Here is a 12,520-nt window from a genome sequence, read left to right on the forward strand (position 1 = left end):
TTTTGGGAAGTCAAATGTTATAAATTTTCGACTGTGTGTTGGGGTCAGCACCCCTAACCCCTGCGTTGTTCAAGGGTCAGCTATATAATCAAAGTCAGGGAAGCAAACTCTTCCCCTTTGCCCCAGCTTATACAGAACTCCAGCGGACTCTGTAAAGAAGCCGGTCCCATGAAAGGACTTTTACCGTTGTAATGGCTATGTGTTAAAGAGCCTCTATCATCTGATGTTTCACATGCAACCCAGAATCTTAAACCCAAGTGTTGACACTATAAACTCAATTAGATGTATCTTACTGGATTACTTTTAGGTAAGAACAATTATGATGGAACTTAAAGTATAATGTTCAGTAATGTAGGCACATGGGGTTATTTAAATTAATTAAAGCTTAATAAAATTAAAAATTCAGTTCCACATTTCAAGTATTCAGTAGGCACGTGTAGCTTCTGACTGTACTAGACAGCACAGACACAGAATATTTCCACCACTGCAGAAAATCCTGTTGGACAGCCACTCTGAAAATGACTATTAATTTTCAGAAAGAAAAACTTTGAGGATGCAATGAATATAAAGGCATTGTTTTCCCCTCAGGTGCATTCTAAAACCAAATAAATCTATCTTCTTCTAATGTCTGATTAACAATTCTTTTAAAAGCCTATTTTGGAAAAATCATATTCCTATATTTTTAGTAAGAGAGGAATAAAGGGAACTTTTAATAAATTAACTGGAATGTATTTGTCCTTGAGAAAAATGGTACTGATTTTCACTTCCTTTATTCTGCTTATATAATACCAGTGTCACAATTATTCCTATTCTATGATCTCAACACAATACATTCTTCAAGGCAGCAAGAATATACTGAAACTATGTTAAAAGTAATACCTGAATTCATTTCTAGCATTAAACTTCTGGAGAATTTTAAGAATATCATTAACACAGAAAAATTACTTATACCGTTATAGAAATTTTAAGCTGGACTTGCATGGCAAATAAAGATTTAATGATCAGAATAATATGAAACACAAGGAAGACAAAGGTCTAAGAGGGATGTATTTGGAAATAAAGATTTGAAGTATAGTTCAAACTTCTCTGATTCTTTAAAAAACAAAACAGTAACTCTTAAGTCCCAAGCCAATGTCAGTCACCAACTGTAGTGTACATCCCATAGCAACAGCCCGGTTCTCTGCAGTCAGCATACTGCCTGGAACACAGCAGACACTCACTCAGATTGAGTAAGTCATCAGTTTATTCATTCAACAGATTTTACTTACTTTTCAAGGCTTTTACAATCTTAATGCCATTTCCCCCTCCCCAAATTAACAGTTTGTCTCTCAAAATCTGATAAACCTTAAAGAACCAAAATGTATGCTATATTTAAAAATATAAATACTTAAAAATTTTAAGATTATAAAAATTTAAAGAATCGCATCATTGGCTAGGTGAACGTGTCAACCTGGGAAAGCAAATAATTTATTTTTAAAAACAGAGATTGGAGAGCACCATTTAAGCACGATTTTATTAAGTTTATGCATTTCTATGGTATTTTCTTACAAGGCTTCCAACTCATTTCATACAATAAGTTTAAGGCAAAAACTTGCCAATCTGCCTTGATAGAAACATTAACCCATTTCTTTGGAAACCTATGGTAAAATTTTTAAGTCATTTTTAAAAGAATATGAAACTGTGCTCCTGCAATGCAATGAAATCTAGAGTCCTTCGCTTGACAAAAATCTCTTATCCCAAAGATACACCAAGAGATTTACGTATAAAATGATCAGATAACTATTTTACATGTGTGGTGCCTTTAAAACAATGTATTTGAAGACTGAAGTCATTAACAATAAAAATTGAAAATAAAACCAGTGGCTAGAATAGGAAAGATTGGAAGTATCTACAAAAGACATTTGATCATAGATACCTCCATATTCCTAGGTAGATCTAATAAATTGTTATGGATATGAGCAACATGCAGCTTACTTGATCTCTTAGAGACAAAAATATAGATAGGGAGATGGGAGCTATAAAGTATCAATAGATTCATCATTAGAATCAAAATAAAACAATCTGAACACCACTGCTTCTACTACACCACTATGTAGCACGACCATGTTCAGATTTAACAGGTTTGAGTCCACTTTCAAAGACAAATGTGTTTCCATTTTCACCACCATACACCCGGACTTCACTGAGTTACTGGTCAAGACCCTGGCACCTGATTCGCCTGAGGTGCCGGAGACCCACTACTCATGGCCTGTGGAGGCACGGCAGCTGGTTCCATCTTGCTAATGTGTGTGATGAATCGAAGACGGAGTTTTAAAGCTGGTTTTAAGTTACAGATAATCTTCTCTACCTAAGAAATAAACACATTAAAAAATATTTCAACCAGAGAACTTCAATTTCCCACCTTTAAAGAAGTGCTTTATTTATATCTGGAGATAATAAACTAGGTAGTGGAATAGGCTAGATGAGAAGTTTCTTTCAGTGTTTTATGTTTTAACAAAAGCAAATACAATTATTTCTCTCTCACATGAGTAAAAAAATGTGTTCTCCCTCACACACATTATATGTGTGCATATAATCTATATATGTCCACATTTACAAAAACATACTCATTACCTAGTTAGCCAGTCATCTCACTGTCAAATGCTAATATAGTTTACACTGGAAATTTTATGTATCCAACCAGTTCATCATCCTTTTCTTTTTCTTTAATATATTTTTTTTAAGATTTAATTATTTGAGAGAGAGAGAGAGAGAACAAGTGGGAGGGGTAGACGGAGAGGGAAAGAATCTGAAGCAGATTCCACGCTGAGCATGCAGCCAGTCTCAGGGCTCCATCTTACGACCCCAAGATCACAACCTGAGCTGAAACCAAGAGTTGGACACTTAACTGAATGCACCACCCAGGGACCCAGTTCACCATCCTTTAAAATGCCATCATCACAGAAGCATGAATCATGATTATATTTTGAAGTTCTTTGAATAACTTAGGTCTGTAACATTTATCTACAAAGCTAATTTTTTGGTTTTGATTTATACTTGGAATTCAAACAAAATAATATTAGATCTACTTTTACTTAAAATACTTTAAAGAAATAAAACAGCAAGCAGTTCCATGGCTTTCTTAGCTTTATTCAAATGCTCTTTGACCTTACCAGGAAAGAGCAGCTCAGTAATTTTTCCTTTCTGTATTCCCTTGTGTCAAAGTTTCTCAAGCCCAAATACAAAGGATATGCTAAATCAAACATTTCTGTACTGGTTTCCACTCAGAGAACTCTGACAATCCTGCTGAGGAAATAAAGAAACGAACATCCTCCCCACTCCATGTCCCTAGCTCCAAGGAAAGAATCCAGTAGACTGGGGTTCATAAGTTTATACATGAGTTTACCTTCCTTTCCTGCCAGAGAAAGAAATAACATTAAGGTACAGAGGGGAAGTCACCTCATCTATCTGCCCTACCTCCACCCTTCTAAAAGAGCCAACCTTCTTTGTTTCCCACAGATAGGACACAGTCACGATTCAAGTTACGATGCCCTTTCCACTTACAGACGACTTTCCCAGAAAGTGGCTCTTTATATGCTGAGTCAGAATGTGCTTCCCTTTAACTTCACTGGAGTTTATATGCCTTTTGAAGTCGCACAGAACAAATCTAATGCCAGTTCCAAATGGCAACCCTTCAAATAGTGAGAACATGTACAATTCCCTGGGACTTTGAAAATTCAAGTTAAGTACCTCAAGTTCCTTTAAATACCCTTTATGAATTACTGTTTTGACCCCCCTGGCTTCCATCTTCTAGTTATGCTGCAATCTGTCCAATGTCTCCATAGTGTACCCTAGTCACTGTGGGGAAAAGTGGGATCTTCTTCACTCATTACAAAGCACCTCTCTGGTATTAAAAACGTAGCCATTCTGTACTGTTTCTTCCTAATGAGATTACTGTTAATCAACCACCTAAGTCTTTTTCAGATGACCTGTTGCAAATATCAAGGGGAAAAAGTGTGAGAAATTATAACATTTATTCACTAGTACTTGAATTATATATGCAGAATAATGTGTTCATGTAGCCTAAAAAGGTCTAATAATATCAACCGTTTCCTCTAAAAGAAAAAAAAATAACAAAAGTACTCAAAAGTTATCATCATATATTGAAGTTTTCTAAACTAAACATCATTAAAAGATAATTAACTTACTTGTTCTTTTACGCTGTCACCAGTAAACATATACTTCATATGATACAGGAAGTCACAGATGGGATCCATGTAATTTAAGTGGGCACTACACTGGTCTACATTCAGCAACATGTCATAAAATGCCACTCCGATCTATTTAACAAATAATATAAAATTATTTAAGTGGGCAAAAAAGGTTCAATTACTTAGAATGATGTAGCGGGACTCCATCATAAGACTAACACAGAGGGATAACACATTTGTTGAAGAATTGTCACTGATTACAGAAATCTGGATGGGATATACGATAGGATCTGCATTTTTTTTTTTTTAAAGATTTATTTATTTGAGAGAGAGCAAGAGGAAAAAAAAAGTATGTGAAAGTGTGCATGTGAGTGGGGGGAGGAGCAGAGGGAAAGAATCTCAAGCAGACTTCCCACTGAGCAGGAAGCCTGACATGGGGCTCGATCCCACTACCCCGAGATCAGAATCTGAGCTGAAATGAAGAGCTGGATGCTTAACTGACTGAGTCTCCTTGGCACCCTGATATGGTCTGCATTTACAGAAGAATCCAGAGTGCTACAAAATGTCCCCTAATAGGGCTTAAATGCAATTTCTCTTCATAACTCAGTAATGTCGTTTAAAATATAAGAGAGAAACGATTTCCATTCTAGAAACCATTTCTCAATATCTGAGATAACTGCGGTCTCAGGGATACTTTACGTTGTATCTTCTTGGTTCCATGTAGTGGCTCATACTTCAAGGTTCTATTCTTGTCTCATTTTCTTTTCTCTGCCCTTTTGTTAGGTGACTGATTTATCCATTCCCATGATTTCAATTAATTCCTCTGTACTACAGTGCAGGCTCTCAAATGTACTTCTCCATCCTTAACTTTCTTTTCAACCTTAAGAATGAGTATTTCCCCTGCATTTCCAATTTAATACATCCCACATCAAACTTATTAGAGACAAGGGCACACTAAATCCTCTGAATTATTCTTAGATCCTACTAATTTCACTACTAATGGTTATGATGATATACAGTTTGGAAAACCCTGGGAAAGAAACATCAATAGATCTTTTAGAACTTAATCTTATCACAGACAACACAGGTTATATTTTACCTCTATCATACAACGTGTTCTCTCTTGCTGAAATCTTTGTAAAAATGGTCCCACAAGATGGTACACGTAAAGCAACTGGAATTCAGTCTTCACTATAGGAAGAAGGACTTCAGTGAGAAACCTAAAATTTGAAGATTAGAAATAAAAATTTCTTGTCACTTCAAATCAGCTGAATTGTTTGAACTTTGTTGATACAGCCTACCCAGGCATTTCTTAAAATTTGTAATTTTTTGCAAAGTTTCTTTTTCTAATTAATCTTACATTCGCACTGGCTATGGTTTTCCTTTGATTATCAAAGTAAATAACTTCAGATTGAGGAGTCAATCTCAACAGTAAAAGTACTGAATGTGAACTACAGGTATCCCCTGCCTGCTTTCTGAAAATTTGTGTTATGCCACTTTGCTTTTACAAAAGACCTACATTATTATAGCAATGGCTTTTCTTGTAACAGCAAAAATTCTCTTTGGTTTTCTTTAGTTTATCATAAAGAGGTACTAATGTAGGTTTTCTGTACAAGTGAATTGGTATGAAATGAACTTTCAGAAAGGGCGGGATGTGCTTCACTTTATGTCATTTGGCTTATGGAAGTTTTCATAGGAATACTTTACTTTTGAATAGCAGGAAAAACCTGTATTTGAAATAAAAAAGAGAATAACCAATCTAATATAAATGCCATTCTCAAGAAATTTGACTCTAATTACTACCAATTTTATAGTCAAGAAAAGTTATCAGAAAATAGCTATTATGAGTTATTCAGTTCAAAATGCAGCTTTTGGGATATATTCTGGAAAAAGCATGCATTTGACTAAACCTCCTGAAACTGTAATGGAAAACTAGATGCCAGACTATTTTTTGCTCATACAAATTAATTTTTTTTAATCTCTTTTATTTTTTAAGATTTTATTTATTTGACAGAGAGAGAGATCACAAGTAGGCAGAACAGTAGGCAGAGAGAGAAGGGGATGTAGGCTCCCTGCTGAGCAGGGAGCCTGATGCAGGGGCTTGATCCCAGGACCACAAGACCATGACCTGAGCTGAAGGCAGAGGCTTAACCCACTGAGCCACCCAGGCGCCCCTATACAAATTAATTTTTTCAAACAATTTTGAAATATGAGAGCTTTCTCATTATCTAGAAACTCTACTTAATTAAAACTCACTTTGAAAGTTACTCTATTGAATGAGATATATACCTCCTGTGTAAATGAGATTAATAAACACAAAATGAAAAAAGTCCAGTTTACTTAACGAAATCATAATACCTACTTGGGAATGAGAGAGAGCTGTCCAATGCTAGAATGGTGCCACACAGCATGTGCGAGAGCTAACGTATAGCTGCAGCTCATCTCAGAGTAGGACTGATGACAAGCAGTGAAGTCAAAGAGGCGGAATGGATAGCCAACCCACTCTGACTCGGATGTCAAGCTGGGACTGCTGATAACACTCACAATTCGATCATGCAGGACAATCCAATATGGTTCCTTTAAAATCAGAGGAAAGCCTGATGAAAAATATCCCTTATCAGGTATTCCACCCCATTTCCAATATTCCACTCCAAAGCCTAAACTCATGGCACTTTATTGTTCTTTAATGTTTTTTACTTCTCTAGCATGTTGTCTTGTGTAATGGAGATTTTGAAAGCAAAAGTGGGTGTCTTCATAGTAAGTCAAATTAAGTCAACAAGAACCTGGGGATAAGTGTCTGTGAGTTATGAGGGCTCTATACATGTGTCTGCCTAGTTCATTTAGTATCTGGTATTTACTACACAGTAAATTGCTTTTACAGATACCTATTATATAGACAACACTACTACACGTAAATAACTCAGAAATAAATATATATATTTTGGAGGCATCTAAGGAAAAAAATGACTGATTTGGAGAGGTGAATATCAAGTCTGTAGAGCACAGGGTTAGACAGTGTTACTGACACTGAAAGATATTGCAACAGTCAACTGTGTAGTGCCAAGTAGACACAGGTGAGGTCACAGAAGGGGGACCTCACATGAGGGAAGGTCAGGGAATGGCTCACTGTAGAAGCAGGACCTAAGCTGGCAAAGAATGAATGAGCTTTAGAAAAACTGACAGAAGGAAAGGGGTTCTGCATGTCTTATTATGCAACACATCAGAAGTACTTGTACAGGGCATCTTACATGCATCTTATTCTTGTGGCCAACAGGGACTACTGCATTCCATTACTATGCATAAATCACAGTTATTAACTCACTGGTAACGCAGTGATGATCAGTCCGATCGCATTCATCCATGCTGTAATATTCTCTCTTGGCACTAATGGCTGACTAAAAATGAAGAAAAAAAAAATAAAAATGTGAAATTACAAAAATATTTTTATATGGTTGATAATGGATCTTATTTTGAGAATATATATAATTCAGGGCTAACAACTGACCTACTTCAATAAAACTACAATGGATTTGGCTTAAGTCATGATCCCAGGGTCCTGGGATTGAGCCCCGAATTGGGCTCCCTGCTCAGCAGGAAGCCTGCTTCTCCCTCTTCTACTTCCCCTGCTCGTGTTCCCTTTCTTGCTGACTCTCTGTCAAATAAATAAATAAAATCTTTAAAAAAAAAAAAACTACATTGGATTTTTATTGAGTAAAAATTTAATATACCCAAAAGCTAAGTAAGGCTTTTCTTAGTTGTCTCCTTTAACAATGGTTGCTGGGATGGAAGAAAGACTACTTCTACTTATTTATACTTTCCCAATCATTACCCTCTACTTTTTGTTGATCTTCAAGAAAGGAATCTTGAAGGCTATCTTCAGTGAGATGTTAACATTATTCTTAACTTTATTAAATGTCAAATAGCTACTGAAGAGTAGAGGTGGGAACAAACCCAGGTCTTCTGACCCTGTCCAGGGCTCACTCCATTACATCTATATCACAAAGATAAAATCCGGGACCAAAAGACAGTTACTATCCCATGTGCATCAGCCTTGGGACAACAGGTTTGTCTAACAGTTCCAAATAAAATATCATTCTTTTTTTTTACAAATAAACAATGAATGTTATTGCATGAAACAGGATACATACCTTTTCAGGACGACATTTAGAAGAGCATTTCCAACATCTTCACCTGAAACGGCCAAGGCCATGAGCTCCACACAAGTAACATGCAGTGCATGCGCAGCTGGGTTGGGAAACTCATTGAATCTCCAGTCACAGTTTGGGAATGGACCAGGAGATTTGCCAGCCATCGGTGCAGATGGTTAAAGCTATAACTGTTTGTTTTATTTGAGATTAACAGCTCACATCTGTAGTGCTTTATAGTTTTAAAAGTATTTCCCATGTAAACATCTCATTTTATTACCAATTTATCTGATTATAAATCCCCAAGAAGTGACTGAACAGAAATTAAGAGGCAAATAATAGGAACCAAACACACATCAGTTTGACATAACTGAAATGTACTGACAGCAACCATGTGATTAACCACAGGTATAAATGGTTGCTCTTACATAAGTGTGGTTTTGTAACTGTGACAAGATAGCTAGAGAGGCAACAAGAGTAGCCCCAGGCTGCATCCACCTATTTCTTTTAATAGTTATAAGACAGTTGATAAGAAGATTACTTTATAATGAGTAATTCTTTTACCTCAGGAAACAAATGCCTTCATGTAGCAAAACAAATCACAAAACAGTAGCATGATGTACAAACATGATAAGCATAGTGTGCTAATAACTTAAAACATGAAATCAAAATAAAGAAATAAAAATACATATATAGCAGCCTTTTCATTAAAAAAGAGAGAAAATAAGTTTTATTATCTATTAATATTTTTAAAAAGCATTTAAGGATTTATTTAAAGCAACAAAATTCTATGTTCTCCAGTAGCAAACAAATACATTTACTACAATATGGAGTACTTCTTTTTAGGAATGTAATTTTTTTCTTTGAAACAACCTCATTAGGTCTATTTTTTAGATATAAAATTTAATGAAGGGAATGCGTGCCTATCTGGCAGCTAACTTGATGCTAATTTAAGCTTTCAAAATCTTTACAAAAATAAAAATAAAAATAATTGCAAAAAAGAACTGAAGTTTTGGAATATATAAAAATATTACCTTGAAAGGATAATATGTATTCTCACAAATCAACATATAGTTATTTCTGAAGGGTCTGGAAAAATCACAATGAAAAGGATATTATCTACTAGTCTGCCAATCAATCTGCAATAGTAGGAGTCATCTGGGACCCAAGGATTTTCTTCCCGTGCATTCATGCCACACTTCAGGTATGTGTCACTTAGACACCAGCCTTGTGGCCGATTATCCTTGAGTGAGCCAATGATGGCATGGACAAGCTTTCGCTTGAGATGTGGGCGTTCTCTCAGATGCATTTCATAATAGTGCAGAGTATTATACAAATAAGTCACGGGGCGATCTGCCAAGAAGAAAACACCGTCACAATGTTAATCTGGTTACCCACAATGAAAAACTAACCCCCGGTTTTCAAGATTATCAAAAAATAGCTCAGAAACTCATGAAACTATTTCATATGCTGGGCAACTGCATACAATGAGTATTTTTATTTTAGGACAAGGCAGAAGGCTTCTAATAATATATACATGGCACATAAAGGAATATCCACTGCAATGCTGCTTATACTAGCAGAAAGATTCGAATAGTCCAAATGGTCAAAACAAAGTAAATCATGGCATGTGTGGCATGAATGAGTTTTTTATGTATTGATATAAAATAATCAATCCTAACACATTATAAAGGCATTAAACACAAGGTGCAGAACAATGTGTATATCCTATATTATTTGTGGGGGAAAAAAAACTAACCCCAGGATATCTAAGGAAGGATACACAAGAAACTGATAACAGTGGTCTCCTACAGAAAAAGAAACTGGGCAGCTGGAGGTCATGATGGAGTTAACTACTTTTCACTGCATACCCCTCTCTACCATGTGGATGTTACCTAATTCTCCCACCCCTCAAAAAAAATTTTTTAAAGGAATGCTTGCTTGAACTTCATACCTATTCTGTAGTGCTAAAATGCAATTCAGACTTCTGGTTATGAGGACGATATCTAGACAAAGGACTGAGAAGAACTGCCCACCAGAGAAATTTACTTTGTCCCCACAGTGGCTACTCTAGGCCTTTCATGCTCCTGTGGCTGACTCCACCATTCTCCAGTCGCCTGGTTTAAATCTTCAGAGTTGTCTTTGACATCTTCCTTTCTATAGTCTCTCCACGAGCAGCTAATCAAGCTCTGTTCCTTCTTCCTTGACTATCTGTCCCTTCCTTCTCATTTCCAATATCATCATAGTTGTTCAGGTACTAATCATATAACTGAATTTTTTGACAGAAGTCTTTGAAATGGCTTCTTCCTTCTGAAACATGCTGCCAACTACAATTAGATTTCTCTTTCTAAAGTAATGCTTTCTATGCCTTGACCTTACTCAATAACTTCTAGCTGACTCTTTATTATCTGCAGGTTATAAGATCAAAACTTCTCAGCCTGGCACTTAAGGTGATTTATAGGTGGGTACAAAGTTTAAATTCTCAATTTAGCCAATGAGGAGACTGTCTTCAAAATGTTGTGATTTTTCCAAAGGATTCCTTCTGCCTAGAGTGTTCTCTTTTTCTGCCTGTTTTATATAAATCACATATATCAACAGCTCGAATCCTATCATCTAGGAAGCCTGCTGAGTTAGTTCATAGTCATTTCAGTCTGTTCTGAGCTCATATCATACCATTCTCCTTCTCTACTTATTTGGCAACTAATCACACACTATGTAAAAGGGGTCATCTCTTGCATATCACTTTTATTTCTGCTATTTAATACATTTGCCATGACCTACCTATTCATATTTTTATGTCATCTATTTTATACTTCACAGCATCACTATATAGCACTATTCTCAAAACACTTTTATTGAAAAACAATTAAAATAAAATGTTTAAACCATGATTACCCATACGGTCATGCCCAGACTACTTTTGTTTATTGAGTTATTAAATGTAATTATAATTTGAAAAAGCTTACCGTGAAATTTATATAAGCCACCAAGGTGATCTAGTAGAGTTTCCAGTGATTTGGAAACTGGAAGCAACTCTAAAAATCTGTGGATGACTATATCAAATACTGGGAGAAATCGAAGACACACATTTCCAAAATAGATGGGTAGATAGGGAGACTGGATCTGCACAGGAGGATCAACCTGCTCCGCCAGGCCCTCAAAATATAGTTTCTCAGGGTATTTCTATGGAAGTGAATAAATGGCAAAAGTTCAGGGCATCTTTTTCTATTCTCTTAAAAAAAATAAAGCTAAATAAACTTGTCATTTTTAAAAGAATATGAAACCATTTTTGTTTTTACGATGCAATGAAATAAATCTAGAGTGCTTTACTTGAAAAAATATTATCCCAAAGACATAGCAAAAGAGATTTATGTAAAAAGAATTTGTAATAACACTTTCATTTTGTAACTATTCACATCTACTAAAACTGCACTTTCAATAAATTCCTAACATAGAGCTACTCTAGAACCTTGAGGCAGTTTAGAGAGCGAATTTCCTTTCATATAGCTTAGAGGGAAAACAGAGAACCAAAGAGAAAACAGCCAAACCAATTAGCCAAATTCCTAAGAACAGCATAACCAAGATTCACTGAATACTGAACTGCATTAGTACCTTGTGATAACTCATATGCTTGGTGTGCCAGTCATTCTGTAGCCAGTGTTCTGGAGAATTTTCTTTCACAAAGTCACTTACTCGATTTCTAAAGTCATTTGGTTTGAGTAACAGCAACTGAATTATGAAATAACAAACCTGGGCTTCATTTCCTTCATGACTACGCATGGCCTTTGGAGAACAACAGAAAAATGGTATTAAAATGTCTGACCTGTGCAAAAGCATGGGTCTGCTATTAGTCTATATGTGAATATAGTAATATCTCACTATTATTAGAATTTTATTATATGTTTAGTCTATTCCTAACCAACTGTTCAGAATTCCCTAAACATATTTGACTTTCTTGCCCATTTTTGGTTCTCACCATTCCTTTTGCCCAAAGTGTCCCTCTTTTTTGGTTGAAATTCAATCCATCCTCCAAGATCTCTCACCTAGATAGAGATGGTCTCTCATTGTTGCCAGGTAGTATTTTCCTTACACCTCTATCTTAGCCTTCTATTTTACTGATTTATAGATTTAGCTAATTTCTCCTACTATATCATAACCATACTTATATTTATGTTTCATAGCTAA

General features: G+C 35.7%; 1 protein-coding gene across 2 annotated transcripts in view; it reads right to left on the minus strand.

The window, feature by feature from the left end:
- Positions 1-1,494: 1,494 nt before the first annotated feature.
- MED23 (mediator complex subunit 23) overlaps positions 1,495-12,520 on the minus strand; it is a 42,853-nt gene continuing 31,827 nt past the window's right edge. For both annotated transcript variants that reach the window (XM_047733271.1, XM_047733272.1), the window contains 9 exons: positions 11,948-12,118; positions 11,302-11,518; positions 9,452-9,688; positions 8,339-8,504; positions 7,513-7,585; positions 6,553-6,767; positions 5,290-5,410; positions 4,188-4,319; positions 1,495-2,347 (listed from right to left, as the gene is read on the minus strand). In XM_047733271.1, coding sequence (XP_047589227.1) covers positions 2,195-2,347; positions 4,188-4,319; positions 5,290-5,410; positions 6,553-6,767; positions 7,513-7,585; positions 8,339-8,504; positions 9,452-9,688; positions 11,302-11,518; positions 11,948-12,118 — 1,485 coding nt within the window. In that variant the 3' untranslated portion in view covers positions 1,495-2,194. The remainder of the gene's footprint in view (positions 2,348-4,187; positions 4,320-5,289; positions 5,411-6,552; positions 6,768-7,512; positions 7,586-8,338; positions 8,505-9,451; positions 9,689-11,301; positions 11,519-11,947; positions 12,119-12,520) is intronic.

The sequence above is a fragment of the Lutra lutra genome, chromosome 6, assembly GCF_902655055.1.
Source record: "Lutra lutra chromosome 6, mLutLut1.2, whole genome shotgun sequence".
NCBI classification, from domain to species: domain Eukaryota; kingdom Metazoa; phylum Chordata; class Mammalia; order Carnivora; family Mustelidae; genus Lutra; species Lutra lutra.